Raw genomic sequence first — 14,056 nt, 5'->3', positions numbered from 1 at the left:
AGCAAAGTTCTTAACCCGAGGTACTATTTCTGGGCAAGCGGAGTCTGTAGCCTGAAGCGTATGTAACCTGAAGCGTATGTAACCCGAGGTACCCCTGTACTACTACTAATAATATTCATTGCTCCACCCACTATTGCACCTTGAATCATAGGCCCTCAGAAAGATGTCTAGAAGAGAACTGTCCTTTGGGCTGTTCCCTTTCCCTGTCATATAACCTTCCTGCAAGCAAATCCCTATTTGCAAATGGTAGAGGTTGAAACTGGGATCTTCTCCATGCAAAACAGATGCCCTCCCACTGAGCTATTTCCCTTCCTTCACCAGCAATGGCAAGAAGGCTGTGCCTCTTTAGTGAGATACTAACTTCAGTGCTCTTTACCTTGTCTCTTTCCCCACCCCCCAAGAACAGGGACAGACAATTCACAGGAAGAAATCCAGACTGAACTAGCTTCCCTGTGTCAGTTTCAACAATAGATTTCCACACAAAAAGAAGGAAGAACTGATGGAGACACACACAAAAGAAAGATGTATGTTTAACAGCCTAAAATAGTCTAATAATGAAGTGCTTATAAAAAAAGAAGCGGGGGAGCACCTACCAACCACCATGAGGGTGAACTCAAAACCTTTCTTGACAGACTTCCTGTGGACTTGGTTGGGGAGATTGGCAAAGCCTACATATCCTGCCGAGTCAGAAAACTGAGGAGACGGAGAAAAACAATAAAAGTTGTGAACTGGACATGGAAGTCGGTTGTAACAAAAGCACAGGGGTTTTATGACGAAAGCACACAAAATGAACCAAGAAAGAATCAACACAAATCGGCAGGACCACAGGGTTGGGTGTTTTGACAGAAGTAGAACAGCAAGAACAATAACTCGTGTTTCCTCTTTTCCTGGGTCTCATGTAAATGTTCCATGGGAGGAAATGTTCATGTCATCCCCAAATTTGGAGAACGTGCCCTCTACACATGGAGTGCAGACTTAGCCACACTTCCTCTTTCGCCACTTCCTGTGTGTGTCGGAAGTGGCACAAAGTTCTCTTAATAACCAAATTACTGCTTAATAACCCAACTCATGTTTGAGAATTGTGTGGTTTATACCCAACTGCTGACTATGCAGCACAGCAAAGGATGGCTGCTGGAAGGCTAACCTTCTGCTCAAATCAATGTCATATAGGACTGTACAGCAGGAGTGGGTAACTCTTTCTGGCTAGTAGGCCAGATCACTATATCTCCACCCCAGGCAGGCCAAATTTGGCAGCTGACCAGCTGGCAATCACACAATGTCACAGTAATGTCAGATGATGCTGTGCTTTGAAGTCTAGGTTGTCAGGGCTTCAAAGAGCAGCACAGGGGCTGTTTTGAAAGTCCTTAACATGCAGCCCCACGCTCACAAGTCAGAACACACATACGAGCAATGTTACTAGCACAGCGTTCTGGTAAGGTCTGCCACAAACCCATTCTACTTACCTTCACTTTCTCACCAGATTGAGACATGTTCTCACACTCCAAATTTCAGAGCCTGGATGGGGATGGGAGAAAGAGAACAGGAACAAAGTATGTGTTAAATGGGAAAGCCAAGAATTCATCTCATCATTTTTACTGCTATGGCACAGGGAACCAAACAGATGCAGACACTCACCCACCTCTGGCTATGGAAATACGTGTTATTCTGTCCATTATTTGGTATCATTTATTTTATTATCTGTAGAGTGATAGCAACAGGTTCGTTTTAAGCTTTTTGAGTCCCATCGATAAGTTAATTGAACCAGCTACCAGTGGCTGACTTGCAGCTGTTTTATGCAGAGTTGGATTTTATTGCTAGACAGTTGTGGGGTTGGTTTTAGTGCTGATTTGTCATTATGTGCTTTGTTTTTAATGTTGCTTATTCTGTTGTACGTCTCCTAGAGTGTATTTCATTGGGTGACTCACAAATAATAAATACTGTAAATAAATTTACTATAACCAAGTTGGAAGCAGCAAACAAAAAAAACATCATTTTGCAAATGAGACAAGAACGTAGCTCTTCAAGCAGTAGCTTCTGACTCTCAGCTAAGTTGCAATCTGATCGAAGGGGAAAAGAGCTGACATATGAGCTTCTTGCTCAAAGCTCAGACCACATTGCTCTCAGAAGCCACTCTTGAGTTCCTGTATCAATAATTTAGGAATTTTCACCACTGTAACTAAGCCAGGAGCAGCAGGTTCTTAGGTTTCTGGATTCCCAATATACTTATCATGCAGTGAGGTATATAAAAAAAAAGGAAACCAACTGCTCCTTTATTCAGAACTGATACAGAAACAAAGGAGGAGAGACTCAAGAAATTTAATCACTGGCCTTCTTGACAAACACATTTTGTGGCCTGAAAAGAAGGAAGTGACCTACAGACAGACACCTGTGACTTCTGGATGCAGATGCTTTCCTGTTGCTTACTAATGTTCAATGTTGCTGGCAGGATGCAACACCAAGTTATAATAGAATGCAAGAGGACTGCTAAATGCTTGCACTAGAAAAACGGTTAGAAAATTAATTGGAGGGAGGGGAATCTTCAGCTTTTCCCCATTGCTCCCCAGCAAATATATAGATCACAAATACATAGATCAGCCATTCACAGTGCTGGTTCACAGTGCTTGCCTGTTTGTTAAAGTTCCCCACAGCGCTTTTAGTATATTATTATTACCCACGATACCCCAACAGGTCCCAGGGCAGGTCACAACAATCTGAAACTCAGTATTAAAAAGTTAAAACAAGTTACAGCCACAGGAATAGGGTGGGTCCTGAAAACACACAACTCAGGTGTCTGGAAACCAAGACTGATGAGGAACAGTTGAGAGTTGGGTATGGAAAAGAAGAGGCTGAGGGGAGATAGGATAGCCATCTTCAAATATCTAAAGAGCTGTCACATGAAGGATGGAGCAAGCTTGTTTACTGCTGCTCCAGTGACTAGGACCTGAGACAATGGATTCAATTTACCAGTACAAGAAAGGAGATTCTGACTAAACATCAGGAAAGAGCTGTTTGACAGTGGAACTGACTCCCTTGGAAGGTGGTGAACTCTCCCTTACTAGAGGCTTTTAGGCATATGGTCATCTGTCATGGATGCTTTAGTTTGACTAGATGCCCCTTGCGATCCCTTCCAACTCTACAATACTATGATTCTATGAAAGGCCAGGGTAAAGATGTGCATCTTCAGTAGAGGTTATCAGCACACAAAGGAAAAGGAAAAGCTGGATATGACAAACACTGGCTATGACAGCAAAGCCCCAAACTCTGCAATCAGTCTTAAGTGGTGTTGACTGGTGCCCATTGGGACTGGTACGGCCAAAACAGCAGGTGGAGCCAGAACCAACAAGAGGGAGAACCAATTAACTACCATTTTGGCCCCATCCTCCTCCTTGCTGAATTCTAGAAGGACAAAACTAAGACTAAGGAGGAGGCAGCTTACAGCCAGTACCACCCCCAGGATTGGTTGTTAAGTAGGAAGGTGGGGAGCTGGAGACTGGGGCTAAGGGCAGATTGAGCGTGATAGGGCAGTGCCCCTTCGTCCTAACGGACCAGCTCCAGCTGCTCTAAACAGTGCAAGAGGTGCTGCAGGGATGTGCATCATACCCAAATACACATTTACTCAGAAGTTAATTCTCACTGATTCGTTCAGTGGCACTTAGCTTTCTTTAAGCATGCATAGAACTGCCACCCTCATTAGGTTAGATCAGAAACAGGGAACCTGGTGGCAGGACTTGAATGCAGCTGCTATCATCCCGGACTACTGGCCGCACTGGCTGGGGGTGATGGGAGCTGGGAGTTCAATGGCAGATATTGGCTAGCCCTGCTTTAGATGATATGTGTGTGCCCTGCAGCCGGCATCTGTTGGAAGAAGCATTTTCTCTTGGACAACAGAGATGAGAATAGATGGGATCACATTTGCCATCTGATGTTTTGATAAAACAGTATTTTTAAAAAAAATCAGCTGCCTAATTAACTAGTCATTAAAAAATAATAATCGCCAAACATGTTTTTAAACAATAGTCTCAACGCAACTCCATTACACGTTCTATTAAGGACCTCCCCATCCCAAAAAAGGCAATGCAGCTGTACAAACAGAGCTTTCAGTAGTGTTTGGACTAATGCCCAGGCATCTTTCCTAGAGGTCAGCTGATAGCCGAAGCTGATTTGACTATGCACCAACGTCCAATAAACTTGTAGCATTCTCAGCCCTCTTTGGAAGCAAAATATCCAAAACCCACCCTCATAACTTTGTAGGTATGTTTGCAGCCAACCTATGCTACAAGCATCACAGCTGTAGCCTTAAATAAGCTTCATACAGGAGGCCCCAAAAAATAATTACCATATTTTTCGCTCTATAAGACGCACCTAGTTTTTGGAGGAGGAAAAAAAGAAAATATATATTCTGAATCTCAGAAGCCAGAACAGCAAGAGGGATAGCTGCGCAGTGAAAGCAGCAATCCCTCTTGCTGTTCTGGCTTCTGGGATAGCTGCGCAGCCTGCATTCGCTCCATAAGACGCATACACATTTCCCCTTACTTTTTAGGAGGGAAAAGGTGAGTCTTATAGAGCAAAAAATACGGTAATCCTAAGAGACTAAATGGGGGGGGTGTTCCCCCACTGGGCGGTGCTTTCTACCTAGTGCACCAACATAGTAAGAACAGACCTCTTAGTCTCTCCTCTGTCACTCCACTTGGTTTCCACATACATGGAGGAAAAAGCTTGTCATCCTCCACTGACAGCATGGAAACAAAATGGGCTTGCAGAGGAAGGAAGAAGCAATCCGTCCTGCAGGGATGTGGGGAGCAGAGCCCTCTTCTGACAAACACTCCCACCCCCTAACTGCTTTGCTATTAGTTAAAACTACACATGGCAGTGTGGAAACAAACACAGTCTTGATTAAGGAACATCTCAACTAAGCAAAAGCAGACCTGATTCACAAAACTGATCAGCAATCAATGCAGAAGCAAATTTCCATATTCGAGGTACCACTGTACTTGACCACATGTGGTTTAGCAATTTCTAGAGACACACAAAACTGAACAATTTTTTTAAAAAATGAAGTACTGGGCATATTTTGATGTTGTATAACTTGGTAAGGCACCATTCATCAAAGCTGATTTCAGAAGGACACATACTGTACCAATAACATTTCCGATCTCACGGGAGCGCAGGCTTTTGAAAATTACACTCAAAGAGTACAGAGATCCACGTCAGTTGGACATGACAATCAAACACTAGCATCCAAAGTATGTTGTCATCCCAAAAGTCCATTACGAGATGAGGCTCCCTCTGGAAGAGGCAGGAAGGAACCCAGGTCATTTCCTTTGTAACTTCGGGATGCAAAAAGTAAACTTAGTAGCTGGCATCTGAGGACTTCACTCTCCAGTCACAACAAAATGAAAACATTATATAAAGTTTTCAGGTTTGCAGTACACCTGAAAATTAGCCAATGATTTATCAACATGGCTATAAGAGCCTGTGTGTATATAAAAATAATTCTTTATTTATATCCTGCTGCTCTTGGTATCCAGAGTGATTTTCTATTTTTTTTCATAGTAAGTTGATTTTGTAATTGGCATTAAAACTTCTTAAAGACTAGAATACTTATTGTGCCATCACAGTTTAGCGCCCTTAAGAATGAATCCATAAAAAATAGGGTAACATTCCCAAGTTTGCAGAAATGTCTATCATTGTGAGAGTAGCCATCGTGTGATGGTGTCTCTTTTAGCTTTTGTAATTCTGAAGTGATTACAAACCAGCTCAGACATCCATCCCTTATTCTTTCAAATCCTGCATGTCTGGCATGTGGAGCAGTGATTAAGTCTGTAGATGGTTTTAACTGAGTAAGCAGCCTGATGCATTTTTAATACCAAAACCAAAGACATTTTACAGCCTTCCAAAGGAAGAATAGTTGGATGAAAGCCACAAAAGAGCTTTTCCATCTCTCCATTAATTTTTTTTAAAAAGGAAAGGGATATATGCAAGAATGAACAAAAAAACACCCAACTCTTGAGCAGTGTGTTGAAGATCAAGTTTTGCTGCCAGGATCTATACCCAATAGCTTACACCAGGCGCTCTGGGTGGGGATGGAAGCAGGAAGTGCTGGATCCATGTGGCATTCCTAAAATGCTTTCAGAATTGCAAAGCCAAGCACAAATCTGCAGCTTATGAGCACAGAGAAAGAAACAGGGGTTAAGATGGAGAAATCCTAAGTATTTAGCTGTATAACTAGACATCAAAAGCCATTCGGTGATAAATGGATATGCACATCTGACACCTAGCTCACTCAGAGATGCAATTATATTTTCTAGTTTTAGGGAAACAATATATATATATATTGCTTGCGTGTCATACTCACAGCCTCTCCCATGTGCGGCCTCGTTGCAATTTTGTAGTAGCCTGCACACATGTCCTTAACCCTCACCACTGCTGTTATTCCTCACTTCCCAATACAACAGCACAAGCGTGCGTGGCTTTAAAAACCCACACAAAGGATTAGAAAGACAGCTCTATGAATGGCTGCCAAATAGGGCAGGACATAATCAGAAGCCACTTTCCTTCTTGCCAAAGCAGCAAGCAATGAATGGATTTCCCATCTGCGACCTGCAAGACCTATGCACATATGGACAGACACATGAAGCTTTTAAGTATTTTAGCATCGGAAAATGCTCCCCACGCCAAAAGAAAATTAAATTAAATTTCGATGCAGCTAAATGCAGCTTGCCTTACTTTTTTAACATTTCCAAACACACAGGTCTTCCTTTCCTCAAGCTGCCAGTTCCAGCTGGGGATTTAAATTGCAAAAAATAATAATTAAAAATGCCCAGGCAGCTCTCAGAGCCAGCACTGCACATATTTCCCTCTTTCCACTTCAGAAGTGAGTTAACAGGGCATTCCTAGGAAGAGGGAGGAAGATACTAGGGGTGCAAATTCTTTAGATTAAAACAAGCATTTAGCATTCCAATGAACTACTGCTTGATGCAAACATGGGGAGGGGGGGAGTAGCTCCAGGTTTCCATGATTACTTTTAAAGCTGTATAATAGGTCAAAATTAACCACATTCCCCATCATCCCTGCTTGGAATCACATTGCCTGCTTATTTTTATTTTTGCACCCAGCAAAGGCACAGGAGCCCTCCCAGGGACAGGGTCGGCTTTCAAATATGTGTGATAAGCAAAAATGCACAATGTGTAACTTTACACAGAGAGAGATATGGACTATCATCTAATGTGGAATTTTGCTTGATAGCAGCTTGGGGCTCCATCAGGAAATCCCGAGAGTAGATTTTAAATGTATGCAACAGGCAAAATATCACCAGGTGATGCTTTCCACCACTAACTATCCCACCCATCCTGCATATCTGTTCCAGCAGAAAACCGTCTGTTGATTTTTACTATTTTTTGACTGATACAGGAGCCCTGCCAGAAACAACACAGGAAGCTGCCTTGTATCAGGTCAAACACTTTGTCCCCCGAGCCCAATAGCTGCAGCACTGTGTCTCAAAAAGTAGTTCAGGGTTCAAGGTTCTTGTGTTAATTTGCGAGGGCCTTAACGACTTTAGTACAGGATAGCTTAAGGACCACCATATTGCTGCCCCATCACTGAGGTCTTCAGGGGAGTCAGTTAGTGGCCCCCCATGGCTTGGATGTGCAGCTCATACTTAGGGTTCTTTGAGACTTTGGCAAGGAGCTGTATGAGACTTTGGCAAGGAGCTGTATGAAATAAATCATTTTACCTCATGCCTGGAAGGGAAGCTTCTTCCATGTTTGATCTTGCCATGACAGCAGCATAGTGCCGTCACACTCGTATACATCATACACTCCATAGACTGACAGGAGATTTTTGTGCCCCCAGCGGTTTCACCAACCTCTGACTGTTGGCCCAATTCTGTAGAACTCCCTCCCAGCTGAGACCAGACAAGCCTCCTCCCTGTTGAACTTCCAGCTCTTATTGAAAACCTTTTTTACTTATTTCAGCAAGCATTTCAAGTACGTTCTCTGGTTTTATGGTTAGTTTTAACCAATTTTATCTTTTTTTTCTATCTTTTTATCCTTACTTTACATCACTTAAGAGACTATGGTGCTAAGAAGTATACACATAGTTAAAAAACTGAAAAGTTTATTATGGTCAATCCCCATTAAATTAAGCACAAGATACAAAGCAATACAAAAACACAACAGAACTAAATGTTTTTCAACGTGACAAAATCTTCCCAAAAAGAATGAACACCGCTTATCCTTGGGAAAGGGGAGAATTATCAGAGAGAATGAACCAGACTAGGATCTTCTGCATGCAAAGTCTATGCTCTACTCACAAAACAACATGCCCTTCTACCTCACCCCGCAAAAAGAGACTGCCACTATTAATTCCTGGGAGCGAAAGCATTCAGGTTGTGTTTAATAACATTGACCTGGGGAGCTTCTGCATGCAAAACAGCAGTCACTTTCTTGATTTTACTGTTTTATCTCTTGGCAAACCACTTTGCGGTCCCCTTCCAACCTAGCAGTGTATGAATTTTATGAAGATAAAAATAAGGCAAATAAAATGAATGAAGCATGAACCAAGTCACAGCCCGCCCACCACCTGCAAAAAAAACCCCACAATCAACCAGTTGCCCCTCATTCAAGTAGGGGTGTCTTCCGAGGGGCCGGGACAGTAAATTAAGCTGCCTGTCTTCTAGCTCAGTTGGTCAAGTATGAGACTCTTAGCTGTCAGTTTGAGACCCATGTTGGGCAAAAGATTCCTGCACTGCGGAGGGTTGGACTAACTGATCACATGACACAGCACCCAACCACCATTTGAATGGTAATACTCATCAACTGGGGGGCAGCCCCCTCAAATATTTTACTGGGGGGTGGGTGGGCCCAAAGGGGTTGGCTCCTATGAACTGAGTTAACAGTTTGCCCTTTCCCCCCAAAACAGCCACTCCTTGTTCCAGTTGAGGAGCTGAAGGAAGCATTCAAAGGAGGGAGGGAGGGAAGTTAAGTTAGCCTGTGTCAGGGTGGATTTGATTTAAATCAAATCAATTTAAATCACTAGTCAGTAAGACTTGATTTAAATCATTTTTTTACAGAAAGACTCATTCTTGCATATTTACAACTAGATGAAGGTTTCATTTTTGGAATGATAAATTTTAAGAGTAGTTTTTACAGTTATAGCAAAAATTTCTGATTTGGTTACACTAATATTAGAAATATGTAGACAGATCATTATGAAATTATTGTGAGGTTCAATAAGTTAACTGTTTATATTTGGACAGCTTTTCTGCTGTACTTTATTGAAAGGAGAAAAATAAAAATTTAAACAATTTATTTAACTAAAACAATAACATTATAGCATATGTATCCATGTTTGTTAACTGATGTGGTTGAACAATTAAAAAAAACCCTGAGTTTTAGCACACATGAAAAACTTAAAACAAATCCTTATTTCCTGATGAATAGCCTTTGGACTATAATGTAACTTAAACAGAAAACTATCTTTAGGAATATTTTTCCTCCAAAAGCATTTTATTTTAAAAATCCGATTTAATTTTTTTTTAAAAAACCGATTTTAATTTTTTAAAAATCCGGTTTTTTATTTTAAAAAAATAATCATTGATTTTTCTCCACCCTGGCCTTCATGCAAAGTGCTCTTGCAGTGGCCCACCTCACTTTCTCTGCTCACCCCCCCTCGCGCCCCCATAACTGGGCACCCTTTCATTCCCGGATGGATGCCAACCACAGCAGCCCTTCCTCCTCAGCGGGTGCACCAGGAATGCCAACTAAAAACAAAATATTAGGGGGGGTCACTTGGAGAACGCACAGAGACGCCATTTGAATGGCAGTGCTCATTCACTGGGGGGGGGCCCTCAAATATTTTATTGGGGGGGCAGGAAAAGGGACCTCGGCCCTTAGGAAAAGGGGGGGCACCTCCTGCAACGCCCCAGTGGAGGAAGCTGAGGGGCAGCGACCCCTCCCGCCCCCCCACACACACTCCGGGGGGGGGCTGTCAAGTCAGTGACAGCCTCAGTCCCCTTCCCTAGACTGGGCTGTGGGGAAGGAGGGAGGGAGGCCTCCGCCTCGGGAAGCCGGAGGAGCAGCCGCCGCCGCCGCCGCCTCGCCCCTTACCTCGTCCAAAAAACCCTCCTCAGGCACCGCAGTCGGCAGCCAGGCCCGGAGTGAGAGACAGCGCTGGGGGAGGGGAGGAGGCGGGAGACTTCCTCGTCCTGAAGCTCCGCCCGCATCCCACAAGCCTCGGCGGCCCGCTCTAGCCCTCACGCTCTCTGTGTCGGCCTGGCTGCCGTCGCCTGCTTTTGAAATCGAAGCGGGAAGAGAGGGAGGGAGCCGTCGAGGAGACAGTCCTAGAGTGTCTCTCTCTCTCTCTCTTTTTTAACCTCACCCCCCGCCCCACCCTCAGATTCCGCTGAAGTGATATTTTTTCTTGCCCTTGACAGGGATGGGGAGCATAGCTGTCCACTTTTCCCTTTTCTTGCGAGGAATCCTATTCGGAAAAAGGGAATTTGCCTTAAAAAAAAGGGAAACGTTGACAGCTATGATGGGGAGGGAGGAGGCATCTCCTCTTTGCTCGTCCACGTCCTCGTTTCAAATCCAGAAAATATGTGTGTGTGTGTGTGTATACACAACAATTGCAGCAATATATTATGTGTTTTCTCTCTCTCTCTCTCTATATATATATATAAACATAATATATTGTTGCAATTATTATATTTTATTTTTAAAATAAATTTCACTGGCTTTTGTGTGACAAGCATATAGCAATAACATCTCTAATCTCTCTCTCTGCCCCCACTCCTCATTAGGTATCAGGTTATATATACATTAATGTAACTGGGGTTTTTGCTTTGTTTTATGCTTTAATCAATCCGTACAGATTCTCCAAACGTCAAGCATGTGAAGTCCTGGGGACAGCAGCACAGAAATCGTCTTATCTGTCATAGACGGCAATAATAATAATGTGTGCAGTTCAGACCGTGCTGTTTGCACTAGCAACGATGCTCTGAAGAGTTTGTCTTTAAGACCATTATCATTTGTGTATTGAATAAATGGCCATATTGCAAAAGAAAATAAATAAATAGCAACAATATATAATGTTATATATACAGGGGTACCTTGGTTCTCGAACTTAATCCGTTCCGGAAGTCCGTTCCAAAACCAAGGTGTGCTTTCCCATAGAAAGTAACTCAAAATGGATTAATCCGTTCCAGACTTTTAAAAACAAACCCCCAAAACAGTAATTTAACATGACTTTTACTATCTAACAAGACCATTGTTCCATAAAATGAAAGCAATAAACAATGTACTGCAGTCACACAGTCAGTCAGTAGCTGAACTGGGTTCCACACAGTCACACACACAAAAACAGCCGCAAAAACAAAAACGCAAAATTAATAGCAAAAACAGACAGACCTCAGCTTAACACTCAAAACCGAAGTGTGGCACTCAAATCGAAAGTGTAGCGATACCTCTGCAATCAATAGAGACTCTACAGGACAGCTCCCAAGAGGATTGGGCCCATAACTTTCACATTTTTATACACTGCCTTGGGAAATGTTGGCAGGACAAAAAAAAAAGTCCGTGCTTATGGCTGTACAGCTAAGTTCTAACCTTTGAAAACGTGACTGCCAGGACAATTGTCCCCTGATCTCCCCAACAGTATTACAACAATAATGTTTAGATAAGTGAAGGTCATGTATGCTTACTCGCTAAACGAATCCAGTACATGTATTCAGTTTTTAACTGTTTCCAGCTTGATCAGAAATGTAGACAGAATCTTCTTTGTTGGGGTGTTTCAGGGATCTCCTTCTTGTTAAAATTCTCTGGGACCATCTGCACTATGCATTTAAAGCCGTATCATCCCACTGGAAACAGTTGTGTCTTCCCGGAAAGAATCCTGGGAAGTATAGTCATGGGGAAGAGGAATTATGTCAGGTCCTCCAAGTGTCCTTATTTTCCAAGGACGTCCCTGGTTTAGAGAAGCCGTCCTGGTTTCTGATTTGATCTCAGGATGTCCCATTTTCCCTTTAGATGTCCCTATTTTCATTGGAGAAATGTTGGAGGCTATGGAGTTATCCAACCCCCAAGCCGTCTGAAGGCAATCCTGTATAGGGAAGTTTTATGAACGTTTTATTACTGGGGCAACTCAGTAAGATGTGTGGGGTATAAACCATATAACACAGATCTTGAAAGACCTACAGTGGCTCCCAGTACGTTTCCGAGCACAATTCAAAGTGTTGGTGCTGACCTTTATAGCCCTAAACAGCCTCGGTCCAGTATACCTGAAGGAGCGTTTCCACCTCCATCATTCTGCCCGGACACTGAGGTCCAGCGCTGAGGGCCTGGTCCCCTTGCTGCGAGAAGCCAAGTTACAGGGAACCAGGCAGAGGGCCTTCTCGGTAGTGGCACTCGCCCTGTGGAACGCCCTCCCACCAGATGTCAAAGAGGAAAATAACAACAAACTTTTAGAAGACATCTAAAGGCAGCCCTGTTTAGGGAAGCTTTTAATGTTTAATAGGTTATTGTATTTTAGTGTTTTGTTGGAAGCTGCCCAGAGTGGCTGGGGAATCCCAGCCAGAAGGGCGGGGTATAAATAATAAATTAGTAGTAGTAGTAGTAGTAGTAGTAGTAGTAGTAGTAAAATTATCATTATGGAATGGGACTCCTCTATTCTTGTTGGAGAAATGTTGGGCGGTATGTTTACTGTTAAAACACTCTGAGAATTGTAGTGCAGGTAGAGTTCAAGAAGCTCCCTCAGCCCTAGAGCAAGCACATGAGGCAACTATTCTACATGCTACTGAACTTTATGCCAGGTCCCCTATCAGAGCAGTTCAACTCTGTCCTGGAGGACCACCCCCTGGTCTTGGAGTCCAAGCTGTCTGGCTCCATGGAGTTCCTGGGGAAGTGTGATGCCCTGGAGAGGAATACGTCGAAAACATTGGCTGTGTGTTCAACATGGAGGTGGAGGTGGTGTCACTGACAGACCATGAGACCTATAGCCCACAGCACCAGCTGGTCCAGAAGAAGAGAGGCGTACTCAACAGTAAGGTCTGGGTTAGTTTGCACAAACTCCTGGCCATCCCTGGGAATGCTTAGTGTAAAGTCTCCGGCAGGACACTCCTACACTAGAAGTTTTTAAGCAAAGGTTGGGTGGCCATTTGTCAGGTATGCTTTAGTGATGAAGCAACAATTCTTCAACATCAACTTAGTTGGACTGACCATGTTGTGGGGATGCCTGATTATCGTCTTCCAAAGCAACTACAGTGGTACCTCAGGTTATAGACGCTTCAGGTTACAGACGCTTCAGGTTACAGACTCCGCTAACCTAGAAATAGTGCTTCAGGTTAAGAAGTTTGCTTCAGGATGAGAACACAAATCGTGCTCCAGCGGCGTGGCGGCAGCGGGAGGCCCCATTAGCTAAAGTGATGCTTCAGGTTAAGAACAGTTTCAGGTTAAGAACGGAACTCCAGAACAAATTAAGTTCTTAACCCGAGGCACCACTGTACTCTAGTCTGAACTTAAAAATGGAAAGCGTAATGCTGGTGGTCAACAAAAGAGGTTTAAAGACTGTCTCAAGACAAATCTAAAATAATGTAGTATGTTGTTGTCAAACTCATGCTGGTAGCTTCAAAGCTTCAAAGACACTATCCAACCATCTCGTCCTCTGTCGTCCCCTTCTCCTTGTGCCCTCCATCTTTCCCAACATCAGGGTCTTTTCCAGGGAGTCTTCTCTTCTCATGAGGTGGCCAAAGTATTGGAGCCTCAGCTTCACGATCTGTCCTTCCAGTGAGCACTCAGGGCTGATTTCCTTCAGAATGGATAGTTTTGATCTTCTTGCAGTCCATGGGACTCTCAAGAATCTCCTCCAACACCGTAATTCAAAAGCATCAATTCTTCGGCGATCAGCCTTCTTTATGGTCCAGCTCTCACATCCATACATCACTACTGGGAAAACCATAGCTTTTACTATACAGACCTTTGTTGGCAAGGTGATGTCTCTACTTTTTAAGATGCTGTCTAGGTTTGTCATTGAATGTAGTATAAACACCAACAATTGGGAAACC

General features: G+C 43.3%; 1 protein-coding gene across 1 annotated transcript in view; it reads right to left on the bottom strand.

Moving 5' to 3' along the window:
• The window catches only part of LOC309359565 (septin-2), a 59,482-nt gene extending 49,248 nt beyond the window's left edge, over positions 1–10,234 (bottom strand). The window contains exons 1-3 of the mRNA XM_081893427.1: positions 10,107–10,234; positions 1,464–1,515; positions 594–693 (exon numbers count right to left, since the gene is read on the bottom strand). Of these exons, the coding sequence (XP_081749553.1) occupies positions 594–693; positions 1,464–1,490 (127 nt within the window). The 5' untranslated portion in view covers positions 1,491–1,515; positions 10,107–10,234. The remainder of the gene's footprint in view (positions 1–593; positions 694–1,463; positions 1,516–10,106) is intronic.
• Positions 10,235–14,056: the final 3,822 nt, after the last annotated feature.

This window comes from Podarcis melisellensis, assembly GCF_964234715.1.
Source record: "Podarcis melisellensis genome assembly, chromosome: 16".
Taxonomy (NCBI): domain Eukaryota; kingdom Metazoa; phylum Chordata; class Lepidosauria; order Squamata; family Lacertidae; genus Podarcis; species Podarcis melisellensis.
The sequence above is the reverse complement of the archived record's forward strand: the minus strand, read 5'-3'. Positions and strand labels throughout refer to the sequence as shown.